General features: G+C 54.1%; 1 protein-coding gene across 1 annotated transcript in view; it reads right to left on the minus strand.

The window, feature by feature from the left end:
• Positions 1-4977: 4977 nt before the first annotated feature.
• The window catches only part of KCNC1 (potassium voltage-gated channel subfamily C member 1), a 48684-nt gene continuing 34108 nt past the window's right edge, over positions 4978-19553 (minus strand). Inside the window, exons 2-4 of the mRNA XM_012456545.2 lie at positions 15371-16304; positions 8290-8478; positions 4978-6363 (exon numbers count right to left, since the gene is read on the minus strand). Of these exons, the coding sequence (XP_012311968.1) occupies positions 6299-6363; positions 8290-8478; positions 15371-16304 (1188 nt within the window). The 3' untranslated portion in view covers positions 4978-6298. The remainder of the gene's footprint in view (positions 6364-8289; positions 8479-15370; positions 16305-19553) is intronic.

A 19553-nucleotide genomic window follows, 5' to 3' on the forward strand; every position in this document is an offset into this window, starting at 1 on the left:
CAAAAGCCTTCCCAGAGAATTGCTTCATTGGGCTATGGGGCTGGCCCAAGAAGGGCTCAGGAGGTAGTGATGGTTGGGCTGACCACAAACCAGAATGATGGCAGCTGCATGCCCAGTGCCTGGGCTCAAGGAGACACACGTGCTTTCTACTCAGCAGAGGAGAATGAAGGGTTGGGTCTTCACTAAAGACATGGAAAGCCGACACACCAGCAGGAAGGCTCCAGGCTGTCCCTGCCTGGTGGAGATAGAAAACCCAGTTCTATCTCCTTCATTATTTTAGCCCAGCAGCCCTCAGTTCAGCAAAACAAAGGGTTCCTGGACCATGCCTAGAGCAGCCCCTCCTGGGGTTTTATTTTGAAGGCCCAGAGCACATGATTTTCTAGTTCAAGGATACTGAGGTACCCCGATCAGGTGACTGGATATTTAAACAGGAAAGAGCTCTTATCTTGGTGACTGGGGGCAAAGCAGAAGGTTCTAGAGAACGGGTGGAGGGGAGTAGAGATGAGTACATGGAGGAAGAGTCAAGACTTCTGAGAAGACCCTGTAGAGGAAAACCCTAGGACAGGCAAGAGAGGCTAGAGCCAAAGAAACTCTCAGAGGATTTGTTTTCATCTGAGTCAGCTGGGACTCTGGAGCTTGTTTGTATGACTGTAATTGCTAAAATGCATAGTTTCAGACGAGGGACAGGCCACAGCATGGGAAGGGGAATCTGTAGGGATAACAACGTCAAAGACTCTGACCCCTGACTGCCTGCCACACAAACCCTAGCCTGTGCAGGAGGAGGGCCCTCAGGTAAGATGGGGACCAGGTCAGATCCCCATTCCCTGACTTCCCTGTGGCTCTGGGGGACCTCCCACCTTTCTCTCTGCTGTGACTGGCAACAGTCCTTTGGCTAGAGGACCTCAGAGAATGGAATTTCTCTGGAGAACCATGTGGCAGTGTTGCCAGCTAGGCAGCCCAGGTCTATGGCCCATCCCACGCTGCTTGTGACTCAGGAGAGTGAGTCTGTGTGGGCTGGGCTGCAGTGGCTTCAAGTTACAAAATCCCACAATACCAAAATTGGAGGCCCTTGAAAGACCATCTAGCCCTGTGGCTGTCACACTGCATCCTTTAGAGCCCTGGGAGTCTTCTGAGAACTCAGTGGCCACCTTGTGCATAAAGGAGGCCAGGTAGAGATAAGTCCAGGTTCTCCCCGCAAAACGCACACATCTTATTCCAAGCAGCTTTAGTTTTTTTCCAAATTATATTTTGGGCTTCACATAACATTTCATTTGACAAGCGGTCCTTGAGAAAGTTTAAAAACCACTGATTTTATTCAACATTTTCATTTGTTCATGTGGAAAAATGGAGGCCAAAAAAGAGGAAGGGACCATCTCAAGGTCATAAACCTCATTACCAGGCCAGGGTCCTGATTGGGAAGTGACCCAGCTAAGTCCTTGAGTGAGACAAGGATGCGATAGAGAGTAGCCCTGGGGCCAGGCGTGAGTTCAGCTCAGGACAATCTTGAGCTTCCCAGGCCTGAACCCAGAGACCCCTGACAGCCATACGCTGACCTTGAACATCATGCATGGAGTCCTCCTAATATTGCACCCTAGAAACATGGCTGCCTTGGCCAGCAAACCCCTTGGTTCCCCACCTCTCAGAACCAGTAGAGGCCAGTATAGTCTCCAAGAACCTGAGGAATGGAAAGAAGGATATCTCCATGCACTCTGAGCTTGACTTGCCAAGGTGACCAAACAAACCACAGAGATGGAGCAGTCACATGGCCCAGAGGTGACCCATACTGGAGCAAGTCCAAGGTCACTGACCCACCACCCATTGTCCTACAGGCTTGTATCAGACACACGGGCCAGAAAGCAATCCCACACCAGACAGCACTCAGGCCCATACCTCCTAGACAGTTATCACTCACAAAGAACCAATGCACTCTCTCTCACGAGGTTCCAATTCAGAGCTCCCTCCTACCTCTTTCAGCACCTGCTCGGAGAAACCAAAATCCCAAGCCCTTTGCTGCTGAGTCCTAATGCCTCTCCCATGGCCTCCTTGTGAGTGAGCACCAAAAAGAAGTGTCTCAGGGTTCCTTCCCAGCCTGAAACAGAATCAGGTGGTGCACTAGCCCCTGAGCCCTTTGATGCAGAACCTCAGACTCTCAGAACTGAGCCAAGCCCTTCTTAGAAGCAGGCAGGGTGCAGATAACCCACATGTGAAAGAATGAACTGCTCTTGGCACTAGAAGACATCACAGACCATCCCATCACCTTGAGTTCCTCCATTTCTGCCTTTCCCGACAGCAGTGTTGGGCAGATGGGCTCTCTCCATGCTCCTTCACTGGTTGAATCTGAGGAGTGTCTGAAAGCACTCATCAGATGATGAGTGAGGAGGTGTTGACAATGTCTCCCAGATTTTTTTTTCTGCACCCTTTGATTGCTATTGGTTATTCTCAGACTTTGTAGATGTCCAAGGCCCTCATTCCTAATAGCCTGTGAGCTCTTTGAGAGCAAAAGACCAGGTTTTGGTCCATTTTGGAACCCCTTCATGAAGGATGGGTTCCAGTATGGAGGAAGTGCCCAATAAATATCCATGAATGAATTCCTCAGGACATCCCACCCACCATGGGGTGGGGGAGGTTAAATGAGTGGGCTCTCTGGTCCCCTTGTCACTACTCATCCTCTACTTTTAGCCCTTTTACAAATATCATAACCATTTGATAGCTAGTTTATGACATCAGTCACCTGGTAAGCTAATGCACCATGGGAGATGTGGCTATTTGAGAAAATACTCATTTTTAAAAACTACTTTTTTTCAATGAACTAAGTGAATCAGTCTTCGTATTCCTCCTGCATGAGAAGGAAGAAAGGGGAAGGGGGAGCAGACCCCCATTCTGTGCTCCCAGGTCGTTGGCCTGGCCCCTGGAGTGATGGTTGAAGGTTGAGCATATACCAGGGTCAGTGAGATGTCTCCCTCCCTAACTACCATACTCACCCTCCCCTCTTGATCACAAGTACCCCATCATCCTTTGACACCCCCACCACAGTTGGCCCTGGTGAGTTGTGAAGGCCATGAGATCAACCTTGGGTGAGACTGTGCTTAGGAATGGTGAATCCAGGCTGAAAGCCCTCTCACCAGCCTCAGGCATCCACCGCTTCTGGGTGAAGTGACTTAGTGATCAGTTGAAACTGGGAGTTAAGGAGTTAGTTGGGAAACCATTGGGCGGGGGGTGATGGAGGGAAGGTGCGGGTCTGTGCAACCGCTACAAGTTCAGAATTTCAGAGTGACTACAGCGCGGAGGGAGGAGCGGCTGGTGAGGCAGTGGGCTTGGGCAGCTACTTAAAGGAGCTGAAACTTCATTCTTAGGGCAACGGGGTATTTAAGCAGGAGAGTGACGTTGGCCAGCTGCGTGTGGGGGAGGCTTGGGCCAGGATCAGAAGTAGCTCCCTTCTGCCACATTCATGGCACTTCATGAAGGAGGGCAGGAGGCCAGGTCCTGAGGTCCTCGGATTTAGGACCAGCCATTCTAGCGTTCCTATCATTTCCACCCCCAATGGCCAGCTCCTGCAGGCCTCAAGTAGCTTGAGAGAGTTTAACCTGAGCTCTGGTGTTAGATCACCTGGGTTAGGATCCTGCCTTCATCACACATTGGCTCTGTGGCTTTGGGCCATTACTTTACCTCCCTGCACCTTGTTTCACCTCTACAAGGGGGCTGTTAGGTGATCATGAGCCGTCATTAGACAACGTGTGTAAGATGCCCGCATGTAGTAGTTGCTCAGTGCATGCAGCAGATTCCCTTTCCCCATTAGCTGCTGTGTCCCGGGAAACCCATATGGCTTTTTGCTGAGTCCCACTTCTTTGCTGGTGGATCCCTAAGTAGAGTAGACATTACCCTTCCTGCAGCAGTGGAGGCTACTTGGCTTGGGTATCCTGATGCTTATGAATGGTGTGGCAGCCCTGGCAGAGGCCCTGGGCAGAGGCCTGATCTTACTCACTGCTCCACTGACCCCACCCCCTTGTTTCCTGGACTGCATGGGGCATCAGGAAGTTGAGGCCAATGCTTAGAGACGCTGAAAAACTGTTAGATGAGAATTTGATACCCACTTGAAGCTTCCCACCCACCCATCTGATCATGGACTCAGGCCATGCTGGGAGGCATCAAGGGAACAAAAATCAGGGGGAGACTGACACCCACTTGTCTGTGGCCCTGGGCAGATCCCTCCCTTCTCTGGGTCTCATTTCTTCATCTGGAAAATGCTCAGAGGTTGACTGTCCTTAATGACCATTAAGGACTCTTTCCACCTGGACATTCCTAAGTTTTTAATGGATAGAAAAGAATTGGAACCCCAATCCCCTACTTTGCCACCAAAACCAATTGAACAACCCAAGACAGTCAAGATCCCTAGTAGAGGGTTCTACCCCTCCCAACATGCTTCCAGGCTGAGAAAGGGGTATGTGATGAGGGCATCCATCAGACTTGACCTGGCAAGGGTGTTGCTGGGTAGGGCACCCAGATCTGACAGTCAAACCCTACCTCTGGCTTCATCAGAGTCAAGAAGGGCCTTAGAAGTGAGGTGACCATGGTCTGCATAGGAGTCTGAGAGCTCTAACTTGGCCGATTCAAGGACCCATCAGTATGGCATGATTTATGGAGAAGTTTCCTGGTCAGGTGAATCCCCTAGAGGATGTGCTGGTCTGAGGTCCTTATAAGCCCTGTGCCTCTGAAAGCTGCCTCCCTCCCCTGACCCAACAGGATCTGCAGCCCAAGGGGCCACCCTGCCCAACCAACCTGCAGAGGGCAAATTCTTCCTTAGGGCAACTTCTTCCTTAGGGCCTGACTTTCCCCCAACGAGAGGACAAGCACCTCAAGGTGGATCCTTGAGACCAGAGCAGCCAGGGCCCAGGTTTACCCCAGCCCAGCCACAGGGGATCAGAGGCCCAGAACAGAATCATGACACTGCCTGAAGGCAATAAAAACCCAAATTCGTGCTTCATCTCAAAAGTCAGCTTTTTATTATTGGGGGCCAGGGCCCAGGGAGGGGAGGTTGTTGAGCTAAAGCATCATTGCTCTCTTTCCAGGAAATGTTGTGAGCTGCAGTGAAAGCTTGAGATGTTGCATTTTTTCAACTCAAGCATGTGTTTTTCAAAAATATCATCCTTCCCCCCACCCCACTAATTTTAGAATCAGACCAAAGCCAAGCTACTGTCCTCTGTTTCTGTTGGGAAAATACTATATTTATTCGAGATGCAGAAGTGTGTCTCTGCAAACCTCCGACTGCTTCAGGAAAACAAATCTGCTTTAGACTATACAGAAACCATGATACAAAATTTATTTCATGCTAGAATCGCTTTGCATAACATTGGGCATGCAGGTTTTTACTCTGAAGTACTAAATTGCATACAATGCCAGGTTGTGCCTTAGTAAAGGTGGAGGAGGGTGCCCCTCCCATGGTCCTAATCTTTTGGTGCTCTACATCCTGGTTTTAATGTAACACTTGGAAAATCCATACGGTGGTGATTATTTACTATGAACAATTTGTTATGAAAGTTGGTCACACTGGATCTACACACCGATAAGATGAGAGAATCAACCTAGACTAGCTGCTGTCAGGGGTCTTGGGGAGACGTCCGCTGGGTCATAAGCATGCCAAACGGGGAAGAAGGCAGCAGTGCGAGTTTCCACAATTCTATTTGGAGCAAAGTTCTCAGTTTCCACGTGAGAGATGAACTATGAAGGTGAGGTCAATATGACCAATGACTGACCGATTGCCCTTTTTGGAAGCTTTCCTCTCGATCTTGTGTACAAAAAGGAAGCAATCCTTTCCCCATCTCTGCCCCTCCTCCCCTCGCCCCTCACCCCCAGAAATGTACAGGTTTCTACCGAACGCTGCTACAGTTTGGCTCCAACAACGTGTGTGAAAGTCAAGAGCTTTGAAAGAAAATAGAGGACTTTTGCTTTTTTTCTTTTCGTTATCGTGGTTCAGGGTAATCATACAGTTGCAGGGGGTCGGTGGGTTTGGTTTGCTAGGTTTTCTGTTTAACTTCATGCAAGTCATGCTAAGGAGCCCCTCCACCCCCCTCCCCAAATCAAATAAAATTTTTAAAAATGAAAAGAAGGAAAAGAAATCCTCTATGGTCAGTTACCATTTGGCCGTAGAAAAAGCTACGTCCGTCCTAGTACAATGCCTGGGCCACTCGGACTCGTCCGGCAAACCTGCATGGCGTGAATTTACTCTGTCCGAGGGTGAGGAGGGGCTGCAGGTCCACCCAGATGCTTAATAGCCACCAGTGTCCTCGGCCAAGCCGCCTGGTCAAGTCACTCTCACAGCCTCTGTCGGCATATACTTAGCAATGACAGGGCTTTCTTTGCAAAGATCTGTATGTAAAGAATACAATTAACACTTGAGCTTCTCTTCTTGGCTCTCCCATCCCGCTTGGTACTTAGTTTTTAAGAAGGAGGAGGAAAGACAGAACAGCCGCATGCAGAGGCAGGCAGATTCTTCTCCAGCTGGCTTGCTTTGCCCATGCACTCAGCCAGCCTAGCACGCCTCTTTCTCTCCCTCCTGGGGGAACGGGACGAGTCCCTACTTCTGCTCTGCACATTGACTCACACACCTGCATGCCTTCTGGCTCAGAATTAGCCCGAGAAAAGCAAGTCCTCGGCGGCTGTCATGGCTCCATGAGAGCGCAGGCCGAATGGATGTGGGTGGGGACACTTCACCCCTTGGCTCCTCCCAAAGACACTGGCACCTTAGCCTCTGTGGGACTGAGGAATGGGTATCTCCTGTGGACAGTGCTTGCCGCTGGACTCCCAGACACTGCAGGGAGTGGGGCTGCTCCTATCCTACACTCCCTGGGCTTCCGGCAGCACAGTAAAGAGACTGTCCTGTCTGCTCTTTGGGGCCACACCAATCGATCTAACATTCAAGATGATGGAGACAGGAAGCCCATGAGAGCTTACTGGACAGGGCACGGACACTGGGAACCGTCTACCTGCTTTTCCCCTGATTCCTTGGGGCTGCCCCTGCTCCTGGGCATTCTAGCACCTTCACCTGGGAAAAAGCCAGTTGCAAAGGAGAACATCAGGCCCATTCATGGCCGATGCCAAGGATGGGACCCTCCTCAAGGCTAGCAGCCCTCCGCCATGCAGCACCATGCAGGGAGTGGCACACCGTGCCAGGCTCTGGGCAGGGCAGAGAAGCAGAGACCAGCCTAGACCAGGTGGGTACAACTAAGCACCAATAACCAGAACCACGTTCCCTTGTCTCAGTGCAGGCTGCCTCTCCTCTTCTGGGTTTGCCTTTGCTTTTGCATTCTGTTTTCTCCTGCATATGGTTTAACCACTTCAAATACTGGAGCAGCTGTGAATGACCATAGGCTGCACCAACTGTTGCTTTCAAAAACCCAACTCTTCATCTGACCCAGCCTGCTCACCCCGGTCAGCATGCATCTGTGTGCGCATGTGAGGCGCTCCAAGACATGCACGAGCTGCCCAGCCAGTCTGCTGCACCAAGAAAGGCATCCTCTGCCTTCTAGGTCTGGGCCAGTGCCTGGAGCCTTAAGCTCAGGTGCTCTGGGCCCCCATCCCAAGCATCTCCCCAGCCCGTGCTGAAGCTCTAGTAGAAGCCTTTCTCTCCAGTGGGGTCAGCCTCAGCCTTCACCAACCACAAGGGGGCGCTGGGCACACCCAGGGCAGAGGCCTGTGGGTGCTGGGGATGGAAGAGGCTGTACCATCCTGCTCAACCACTTCCTCTTGGCAAGTTCTGGATCTGCCACTGGCAATATTCTGACTGCAAGGACAATGGCCTTACCCACAAGCCCTGAAGACATCTCTCTCTTCCTGCCTCTCCTCCCTCTGGCCTGTGGATTCTCTTTCAAGGATGCCTCTTCCATGCCAAGAACATGGATTTTGGGTAGCTACAGTCACAGGGTCCTGGCCCACTCCACTGCCCTCCTCAAACAGGGGACAGGAGGAATCACTTTGCCTTCAGGACCTGACCTGCCATCCACCAGAGCAGCCTGGGGGAGTTGAGGCTCCTCCTGCATTTCTGGGTACCCCCTGCCTTGGGGTCATGGCCTGAAGTCAACCTGTCCAATCCCCTCTCAACTGCCAGCCTGACATCTCACTTGGGGGAAATGGCCTCAGCCCTCCAAGGGCCGACCCTGGGAGACTCCCTCCATCCTTGCCCCCCTCGGTGTGCCTGCCTGCCCCTCAGCACCCTCGCCCGCCGCCCTGCCCACCCATCTGCAGGAGCGCGAGGCGGCCCGGACGATGCACAGTGCTCCAGCTTCCTCTACATACCCTTTCTCATTCCTCCACCAGGTGGGCACGCGTACTCCCCGGTTGATAAGAGGAAGCAGGGTCCGTATCTCTCGCGGGTGCCCGAGCGCGTAAAGGGCAGGCCCTCATCGGGAGTGAGGGCCTGGTCTATGTGGGGGCAGTCTTCGTTCGCCAGCGCGGCCTTCGCCACCTCCCCATTCAGTTTGGAATCTTCAAACATATAAGCAGAAGCTATTGAGACACTGAAAACTGTTTAGTGGGGGGAGCAGGGGGGGATAGGCCAGAAGCAGGGTATTGGCAGAGGGCAGCTTGTCCCTGAGGATGGAAAAGCAGGTGGGCTGTGGAGGGAGGAAGGCACAAGGCAGGGGGCTTGGGGGTGTTCAGCTCATCCAGGCAGCCTTTGGTCTGCCCACAGTGCTGGGAGTGGGGACTCCTGGGTTTGCTCAAAGTTTGCAAAAAGATGAATTGGTGATGGACCCAGCAGGTGTGGTGCTGGGGGCCGGCCCAGGGCCCCAGGTGGGGCCGATGAAACAGGATGGTGTGGATGCAGTCATGGGGGAGGGCCAGACACAGGGCTCAGGGAGAAGACAGACAGACACGCAGAAACACTCCAGTCCAGAGAGGGACATTTTTGGACCCCTCTGCTGCTGACCAGAGGCCGGCTGCCTCCCGTCCACAGCCAGCCAGTTGCTCGGGTTTCCCTAGCCCTGTCCAGACCACCCCATCTACTCTACCCCAGCTCCCATGTGGATCTCATCTGATCACCTGGTTCACACTGCCCCTCCCCCCATCTAATGACTCAGCCTGTGCCCCCTACCCCATTCAGACCCACACTGGTCACTCCCTCTGCCCTGTTCCCCATACAGACTAGGCCTGGTCACACAGTCTACTCTGTTCCCATATGGACCTGGTCTGGTCACTCTATGCCCTGACCTCCATACAGACCAGTCCTGGTCACACAGTCTCCTCTGTACCCATGCAGACCCAATTAGACCACTCCATCTGCTCTGGCCCCCACACGGACAGACCCAGGCTGACCACTCCATCCGCTCTGGTCCCCACACATATCAAGCCAATGTCTTCCACTCCATGCTGCCCCCAGCAGGCCTGGTCAGCTTGCACAGGCACAACAGGGATGTATGCATGAGGCCATGACAGCAGGACATGGATGTGGGATGGGCTCCCATTCCTCTGTCCCCTCTGGTCAGTGTCCCTGGCAAAGCAAGGCAGATGAATGTGTAGAAGACAACAGCGGCTGATGGACTTGGGTGGGGGGAATTTGAGTCCTGGCCTCTGTGGTAGCCTGAGAAGAAGCCTGATGGGGGACAAAGTGTGGCCAGAGCAAGGAGCTCCATCTCTCCGAGATCTGGGAGCAGAGCTGTGGAAGCCGCTGGAGCTGACAGAGGTAGCTCTGACTGGCCTTTGCCCCCATCCCATCACCCTTGGGGATGGAACCTGCCCCAAACTCTCTGCCCTCAAAGCAGAATCTTCCTGGCCAGGGTGGAGCCAACTCCAATACTTCATCTGAGGTGAGAGCCTCAAGCGCAAGCCCTTTTGTGGAAGAGGGACGCCGACTTGGGCATGACCACGCTAGGGGAGGCTCTCTGAAAGAGCGGAGAGGGGGAAAGGCTGGAGACCATGTCCACCCGATTGAACACTCTCCCATGATCCTGTTCACATCATGTAACTACACGCAGAAGTGATCCTTCCCCATGTGCACACACTGGGCGTACACGTGGGTGGGATCACCACTCGTGTACACATCATGTCACTACAAAGAGGCAGTCAGTCAAAAGAGAAATGGACCAATCAGGTTTATTCGTAAAGCAAATCCAAAAAAATCCCATCATAATTTTGGAACTTAAAAAAAAAAGTCTTTCGTACAAGATGGCAAAGCATTTCACGTACAGTGCGTTTCTTGACAAATCCCAGGGGCTTCACTTCCCAATTTACTCTGAACCAAAAAGGCCAGTTGCCAAGGTAACTCTGACACCATGTGACTGGGGCCGGGGTGTCTCTGGGGTCTGGGGGCGTGTCTGCAGGCACACACATGAGCTCACAGACACGCTGGTCCTGCCTCCCACTCTGGCTGGCCCCATCTTCCATCCAAGGGTCTCTGGGCTGAGGGAGGAGGTGTTGGGAGAGGGAAGGGAAACAGTATGGAGAGGACGCAGATGACGATGTGGGGGTTGAGGCCCATAGCACCCTGCGTGAATTTTTCTCAAGGGGAGAGCAGTGGCTCCTCCCAGGCAGCGTCTCCTTCTGGGAGGGGAGTGAGGACTTGCTGTGTCTCTGCTGGCCATCCTCTGCCAGGGGAGGTGTCCACAGCCTGCAGTTCTTGCCTGGGTGGAGGTGGGTCGGGGGTGTGCCCCCTCTCTGCCTCCATGGAGATGGTGCCACCTGAGACACTTCTCTGGCTCTGAATGCGGGGCCCCTGCCCACTGGCTCTGCCCACAAGCCCCCGGCCCCAGGGGCTCCCAGCTCCCACAACCTGTAGAGAGCCCAAAGTTCTGGATGGTTTTGGGCAGGGGACAAGGAGCATCCATCAGGGATTTGTGGAGGGATGACAGCCCGGCACCTTTCCCTCCTGGAGGATTCCCAGGACACCCCTGGGGCAAGCTTCTCTCCACCCTAACTTTTGAGAGGGGATAACAGTTGGGTGGGGATGTTTAAGTCTTGCTCTGTGAATGAGCCCAGCCCCACTGGGCTGTTAGTCTTTCTGCGGTCTAAGATGCTCTAGAAACTGGGGGCATTCTCCCCCCACAACTCCAGAGAGATGGCTGGAAGAGAGAGAAACCAACGAGGAGGCAACTGTATAAATCTGGGGAACCCGTGAAGAGGACCAAAGGTGCCAACCCTCCAAGGCTCTCCACCCTCCCGCCCCTGCCCCGACCTTTGGATGAGATAGTGGCTGGGATCCTCCATTCCCACCTGCTTTCCAGAGGCTGGGGGTCCTGCCTTCCCCATCCCAGGGCCCCCAGGCCCCTACTAGACCCACAGGCCTGCAGAGATGAAATGGCAGCATGAACAGCGTCTCAGAGATGGTTTCCAGGCTTGAAATGGGCTGAGATGAGCGTCCGCGAGAGGGTCATTTTTTTTTAAACTTTGGAGCAAGGAGAACCCGAGGCTGGGTCCTCAGCCAGCAGAACTGGCTTTTTCTGCCCTGGTCTCCAGGCACCGCCAAAGTACTTACTGTTCACACCAGCTGCGGGCACCGGAGGGGCGCACGCGGGGCTGGGGTGGGGTGGGGGTTGCTGGGCATTTCCTTGGGTTTAGCCCCAAGGGATCTGCCCAGCTGGGGACTCAGGAAAAAAGTCCCAGGCTAAATGGGGACAGTCTGTGAGACACGAGCAGGGAACAATCACGAGAACCAGCACAAGTCATGCAACAAAACGAGGAGAGAGAGAAACATGATTAGTGGAGAGAGAGAGAGAGAGAAAATGTGAACAACACGAAAAGAACACCCATGCCTGGCCCCTGGCGTCACTTCGTTTCTCTGCTACTTCCCGCATAGCCCACCTGAGGACAACAAGGACCCCACTCAGGGCCCAAGCTGCTGACCCTGCAGCTGGGTCCCTGCAGACACTCTTTTAGCCCCACTCACTGCCTAATCAGCTCTGCCCAGCACCCTCCTTGCCCATGGATAGCACCACTCACTGGGCAGCTGCTGCAGCCCAGCAGGAGAAGGAGAGGGGCTGGGAATAGGTGACTTTAGACCCTTTTGCCAAAGATAACCCAGAGGCTGTGGGGTAGTTACCAGGAGCCCAGACAGATTTCTCTGGGACCTCACTGCTGCTCTAGGTGCCACGGGTAGGAAGGGAGCCCAGCCACCACCCCTCCCTCCTGGCCACCCCCTGCTCACTGACGTGGGACCCTGCAGCCCTGGACACAGCACCACAAAGGACTGACCCACATCACAGGAGCAGAGATGCACAAGACACGCGATTGGACATGCGGGACAGAGGAGGCACTATGGGCTGTCCAGAGCGGGACGTCTGGCCATCCCACTGCAGATGCAGGAGGAAGCCCCTTTCTGGGAGAGGAGCAGATTCTCCTGGGACCCTCAGCCCCAGGCAATACCTGGCTGTGCTAGGGCGCCCTCCTGTCATCCCCCAGAGGTCCTACAACCGGTGAGAACTGGACCCTTGACACCCTCCCAGGACAAGCCCTCAGACACTGAGGCCATGCCAGCCACAGCACAGAGGAGGAGACCAGATGGTCCCTGGGACAGACACACAGACAGGCTTCAGGCGAGACTAAGAGGTGGAGGTGAGGGGCGGGTGCTGCTGGCACCACTGGGGGCTGGCTTGCGGGGGTGGGGGATGCCCTCAGAGCCCAGCATGCCACACGCAGCCCCTAACTCTGGTTTTAAAAGTGGAATTGGAGAATCTCAGGTTTCGGCGACGCCACTAGACTGCCTTGGGGGTACAGTGAGGCTGGAAACACCTCAGGGGGCTACATCTCTTCTCTCACAATTCCTGTGGGGCCACCATATTTACCCTCCTTGCTCCTGGACTCCCCCTCACTCTCTCACAGACTCACCCAACCCTATGTCCATCTAGGGGCATGGCTGCAAGCAGGAAAAAAGGCAAATGGGAAGAACTTCAGGGTGCAGAGGTGGGGACGACACTCCTAAAGACCACAGCCCCTCTTGGTGGTGGATAGCTGGGGTCTCACACGCCAGCTTTTGGAGGGGGAGTATTCTGCTGAGGGATGAGGCTGGAGCCTCGTGGTCAGGATATCAGGACAGCACCAACATCACTGGGAAGTGAGTGCTTGGGAGCACAGCTGGGATGTGGGGGAGGCAGGAGGGATCCAGGCATCCAATCTCCAGAGGCAAGCTTGGGAGGGCCCCCAATACTTCCTCAGCCACAGAGACTGTCCAAGCCAGAGCTGTCTGGGCCCCTGAAACCTGGGGCCAGGGCAAGGTGGCTCCCAAAAGCAGGGCTGGGGAGAGGCTGTAAAGCCCAGGGGCAATCCCACAGGAGTGCACGGGTTTTACAGGTTCTGTATCCCTGGGATTAGCCAGTGTGCACGTCTGAACACGCACATCTGCACTCCCAGGGTCAGGGGTCGGGGGAACTTGGCATCCCACCGATCCATCACATGATTTGTGAAGGCATTTAGCTACCCTGCCCAATAAAAGTGACACAGCTTGCTGGGGCTGCAGTTTGCAAAGAAATGACAGGTTAATACTGTCATCGTCCAAGAGCACAGAGGAGCCTGGGCCTGCCTGGAGAGCACTGGGGATTCCTGACCGGCGGGCCCCTGACACCCGTGCTTGGGGCAACAATCCTGAAAGATCCAGTGTTGGGGAGGATGCAAAGGAAGGGCCAAGTAGTGCCATGGTGGTGCACGGTGATGCCACTCAGGCTGAGCTCTTCCTGCCGGGCCCACATGGAAGCTGGGGCCCACGCCTTCCCCCAGAGGCCCAGAGCCCTGTTGGTAGCGCCTGAAATCAAGTAACTAGCTAATCCAAAGCAGAGAGCTCGGGCCCCCTGTTTCAGCCTCGGAGACCCCTGCCCATCCCTGGCCACGTTCCTCTCAGGTACCTACAGAAATCCCAGGAACGGGAGGGTATGGAGCAGGGTGAAAGGGCCGGTGAAAGCCCCCATGGGCAAAGGAGTGGGCCTTGGGGGTAGTGCTCGGGCCAGCATAGCTGTGGGGTAAAGCCAGGAGAGGGTCGGGATGGGGTGGTGGGTCAAAGAGCGCAATAGCAGGGAGGAAAATCATCCACTGGGGGAGGCCACCCAAACCAGGGGGAAACCCCCACCTCGGGCTGAGCTAGCCTGCAGCCCCCTGCCAGACCTGGGCGTGGGGAGGTCCTTCATAAGCTAAATGCCACCTCACTCTCACGTCAACCTCCTGCTCGCCCTGGCACTGCATCTTACTCAGCGCTGTCATTCTTCTCTGGGTCATCTGCTCCTTTGAAATCCCTGTGTCCACAGAATAAGTCGATGGTATTCCATGGGTAGAGGTAGACTATGGGCTTTATATCTTCGGACCAGAGCCCCATGATCAACTTTATGTGCTATGTGCAGGTTCTCATAAAACTGAGATAGTCCCATAACGAACCACTAGCCATGGAATATTAGAATATATCCCACGGTGACTAGTATTATTTCATGCCCCCCTCCCCCCTCCCGGCCCCCAGTGAATTCACGGGAAAGTGTTGTACACTGGTTGGATGTCTATATTGCTGCTGCAGTCCCTACCGCCGGAAACGGGAGAACCCTTGGTGGGAGGCTGTTGCTGGTCTATGGTGCTTTCATCTAAGCTGCCCAGGGCGGCGGCCCCCTCTAGTCCTTTGCTCAGCAGCCGCTTCCATCAGGTCACCGGAAACTCCCACTCGACCATCAACCCAAACAGACAACGTGAAAGCTAGAGTCACTCCGACAGGTTCCTAAAGATAAAGGCTAAACTCTAGAGTGGTGGTAAGATGAGTTGGTTCGGCATGCTATGGGGTAAGTAAGCTTGTCACGGAGGGCTACAGACGTCTCCTGGGAAGGACCTCGAGCTGGGCAGCCCGAATCAGGGCAGGAATTCTACTCAGCTATGGAGACAGGCTCTGCTGGGGGTGAGAACCCTTGCTCCTGCCTTTGCAAGGGACCCTCCTGCCCAGATCCCATGCACCATCTCTGCCGTCTACACAGCCTGAAGGGAGCCGTGGTAAGGACCAGATCAAAGGCTGTCTGGCATTTCCAAATCACACCCACCCCCGCCCTGTCCCAACACCGGGTCAGTAGCCTGAGTCAGAGACTCACACCGGACTCCGGCCCTGCCGAGCAGAGCCCTGCCCTGGCTCCTGCTAAGTTAGTCCTCGGCAACCTGGCGGGCCGCGTCGTCTCTTCAGAACATCATGAGACCAACTGCGTCAACCTCCTTACCCAGGGGCACCAGTGAGGTTCCTCTAGCAGGCTCTCGCCTTCTGAATGTGGCCACCCAGCATCTCCCTGGGCCCCCAGGCTCCACACCTCGAGACTGAGTGCGGGGTCCGGGGTCACCCACGGAACTAAGGAAGCAGTCTGACTGGATCTGGAATCATCGCTACAGGGGGCGGAGGTGAAAGGTCAGATCGACATGCCTCTAAGAGGTTTCCTACCTGCTCTGTTAATTTCTAAAATTTCTTCCTGGGCCAGCGGACATGTGTCACTCTGAGTACTGTGGTGTGGAGAGTTTACGACAGATTTACAATAATTGGGAGATCCCAGCTGCGGTGGCCGCGGAATATGCTTCTTTTTTTTCTTTGGTAGTTTCTGCTTAGCCATGGCTAAGGAGTAATACATCCCGAAATTGTTCACGATGACGGGCACGGGCATGGCGATGGTGAGCACGCCCGCCAGCGCACACAGGGCCCCCACCAGCATGCCGGACCACGTCTGCGGGTACATGTCTCCGTAGCCCAGGGTCGTCATGGTGACCACGGCCCACCAGAAGCCGATGGGGATATTCTTAAAGTGCGTGTGCTCACTGGCGCTGGGGTCATTGGGCTGTGCCCCTATCCTCTCAGCGTAGTAGATCATGGTGGCGAAGATCAGCACGCCCAGGGCCAGGAAGATGATGAGCAGCAGGAACTCGTTGGTGCTGGCGCGGAGCGTGTGGCCCAGGACCCGGAGACCCACAAAGTGGCGGGTCAGCTTAAAGATGCGCAGGATGCGCACGAAGCGGACGACGCGCAGGAAGCCCAGCACGTCCTTGGCGGCCTTGGAGGACAGGCCGCTCAGCCCCACCTCCAGGTAGAAGGGCAGGATGGCCACAAAGTCAATGATGTTGAGCGAGTTCTTGATGAACTCTACCTTGTTTGGGCAGAAGACGACGCGCATGAGGAACTCGAAGGTGAACCAGACCACGCAGACGCCCTCGATGTAGGTGAGGAAGGCCTCCGTCTCCGCCTCCCGGTAGTAGCGCACTTGCGTGCCATTGCGAACGTTCTCGATCTCTGTCTTGTTCACGATGGGGTTGAAGCGCTCATGGGTCTCCAGGCAGAAGGTGGTGATGGAGACCAGGATGAAGAAGAGGGAAGCAAAGGCCACATACTGTGGGGAGAAAGACACAGTGTCAGGGGGAGGCCCACCCAGAGTGGGGAGTGGAGAAGGCTGGGTTGCCTGTCCAGTGCCAGTGCCAGGGCCAGACGGGGCGGGGGCGGGGGCGGGGGCGGGAGGCGAGATGCCTGCACCAGGCCCCCTGCAGCACGACATGCCACATTTCCCTCCACGAGGGACATGCACGACTACCAGGGCAGGCTCTAGAACCTTCCTCCTCCATCTTCCATGCTCTCTTCCTCCCACTAGCCCAGCTAAATGTGGAAGCCCCAGCCACTAGCAGAGCTACAGAGGGAAGGAACCTGGATCCCTGAAAAGACATCCGCTAAATACCCACATTGAACTGTTACTTGAGTGGGAAACAAACTTCCATTGTGTTTAGCCACTGATTTGGAGCGGATCTGTGAAGGCATTTAGCTACCCTGCCCAATAAAAGTGACGCCGCCTGCTGGGGCTGCAGTTTGCAAAGAAATGAGAGGGGCAGCTATAGTGGAATGAAGCCCCTCAGAGGCCAGATCTCCACTCGTTCTCCCTACGCCGGTCTCTCTGCTGTTTTTCATGGGTCTGTGCCTCCCTCATGTGGCCTCTTTCAGGTTCCATCCTGCCTAGAGCTGAAGAAAATGTACATCTTCGCCATGGTCTCAGCCTTTTAAAATTTACCCCCTCTCTGTCTTCTAGGAACTTGCACTGCAAAAGATCATTTTGCCAAAAGATCTCTGACAAAAGATCATTCGGCCTCTATTTGAGTACCTCCAAGGACAGGGAACTCATGAGTACTCAAATAGAGGCTGAATGATCTTTCGTCAGTAGTGAGTTCCCTGTGCTTGGAGGTACTCAAATAGAGGCCGAATGATCTTTTGTCAGTAGTGAGTTCCCTGTGCTTGGAGGTACTCAAATAGAGGCCGAATGATCTTTTGTCAGTAGTGAGTTCCCTGTGCTTGGAGGTACTCAAATAGAGGCCGAATGATCTTTTGTCAGTAGTGAGTTCCCTGTGCTTGGAGGTACTCAAATAGAGGCCGAATGATCTTTTGTCAGTAGTGAGTTCCCTGTGCTTGGAGGTACTCAAATAGAGGCCGAATGATCTTTTGTCAGTAGTGAGTTCCCTGTGCTTGGAGGTACTCAAATAGAGGCCGAATGATCTTTTTTCAGTAGTGAGTTCCCTGTGCTTGGAGGTACTCAAATAGAGGCCGAATGATCTTTTGTCAGTAGTGAGTTCCCTGTGCTTGGAGGTACTCAAATAGAGGCCGAATGATCTTTTGTCAGTAGTGAGTTCCCTGTCCTTGGAGGTACTCAAATAGAGGCCGAATGATCTTTTGTCAGTAGTGAGTTCCCTGTGCTTGGAGGTACTCAAATAGAGGCCGAATGATCTTTTTTCAGTAGTGAGTTCCCTGTGCTTGGAGGTACTCAAATAGAGGCTGAATGATCTTTTGTCAGAGAGACTGCTTGAGGGTTCAGGCATCAGGAGGAGAATTGGACCAGGGTTCCCATAGGCTCTACTTGACTCCTTTCCAGCCCTAGGGTAGGGGTGCAAGTGGGAGGGAGGAAGAAGTTGCTGGAGGCCTGGGGCCTCCCAAATATGTGTGGGCACCTGCTCTCTCAGAGAGCACCAGTGAGAAGGAAATGGCCAGGATCGCCCTGCCTGTCCTGTCTGGCCCTGGGCTCCCTGCAGAAAGGTTCAGGAAACCCTTTGGTTCAGTTTGGACGCCCCATCTAATGATCCCCTGGGCTTCTCAAGCCTGCAGCAGGCATGAGTACCAAGCAGACGGAATCGAGCAGCTTTCTGAGTTTCAAACCTTCCTGCTCAGACTGGATTCTGGGACAAAGTCTCTTCTTACAGTCTCCTGCCAGGCCCACTGGGACTCTAATATACTGTGGCCTCCTTTGGCCCTGCTCTGGGCGGATGGGCCCCTGCCAGTCTGCCCTCTACCAGGGGCCCAGATAGTCACTCCTGCCTGCATGTCCTCACTGCACCCCACCCCTCTGGGTTCCCATTCTCCCTGCCTAGCCATGGCCAAAGCAGCACCAACTCCAGAAGGCAGTTCTGGGTTACAGACTGTAGGGGGTGACACCTTTGTTCTCTGACCTGCCCTCATAGGTCACTTGGAGGATGCCCGAGGTCGCACCCTGTGTCAGTGCAGAAGGCAGCCATGCTGCCCCTAGAGACCGCCTTGGTGGCAGTGATGCCCTTCCCCCACCCAGGGGATCCCTGCAAGTTCAGAACAGTCTTGTTTGGATTAACCATGGTCACAGGGCCTGACATGCAACCTGGCAGGATCTGAAAACCAAGTATCATGTGAACCTTCCAAACCACATTCTGTGTTGGGGGAAGTTTGGAGCAAAGGGAAGCGACAAAGCTGGCACCTTAGAATGATGGGGTGAGCGCAGCCTTTACATATGATCTGCTCCGAGACACCACATGCTACGGATGGGGACCTGAGGCCCAGACGCAGGAAGAGATCTGCCCAAGCTATGCCGACGGGACACTGCTAGTCCTGTTGGTTCTAGAGCATTGTGCGATTTTCAGAAAGCTGTCTCCTAAGCCACTATCAAGTGCGGTCCATACGCATCCTTCCTTCCATCCACCTGTCCCTCCTTTCCGTTTTTAAATTTTTATTTATTTATTTATTTTTATTTTGTAGAGATGGGGTCTCTTTATGTTATCCAGGCTGGTTTTGAACTCCTTGCCTCAGGCGAGCCTCCTGTCTTGACCTCCCAAAGTGCTGGGATTACAGGTGAGAGCCACCCCACCTGGCCTATCAGCGCGTCATCCTCCCTTCCTCCTTTCTGCTCTCCTTCCCTGCCATTCATTCTTTCTTAAATCCATTCATACACCCATCCAGTCACTCACCCTCCCTCCCTTCTTTCCATCCATACATCCATTCATTCTTCTTCCCTTCACTTCTCTTTTCTTGTTTCTTCCTCTCATTCCCTCTTTCCTGTGTCCCTCCAGCCCTCCCTCCCATCCATCCCTGCAACCCATCCATCCATTCCTCACCAGGCACCAGGTTCTGCCTTGCACAGAGTTGAATAAGGCCTCACTCCAGCCTCAGGGAGCTCCCTGCCTAACTCAGGTGAAGGTACATTCAGAGACACGTACAATGTAGTGGACTGAAAAGCTGAACCCTCAGCCCTGTGAACTAGAGGAAGCTGGAAAAAGGGCAAAGTAATTTGTGTGCATTTCAGAGAGGCAGGGTAGAGGATTAAAGATCCAGAAAGCCTTCCAGATCCAGAAAGGTCAGACCT

The sequence above is a fragment of the Aotus nancymaae genome, unplaced genomic scaffold (assembly GCF_030222135.1).
Source record: "Aotus nancymaae isolate 86718 unplaced genomic scaffold, 86718_ANA_hifiasm-v0.15.2.pri h1tg000059l, whole genome shotgun sequence".
Taxonomy (NCBI): Eukaryota; Metazoa; Chordata; class Mammalia; order Primates; family Aotidae; genus Aotus; species Aotus nancymaae.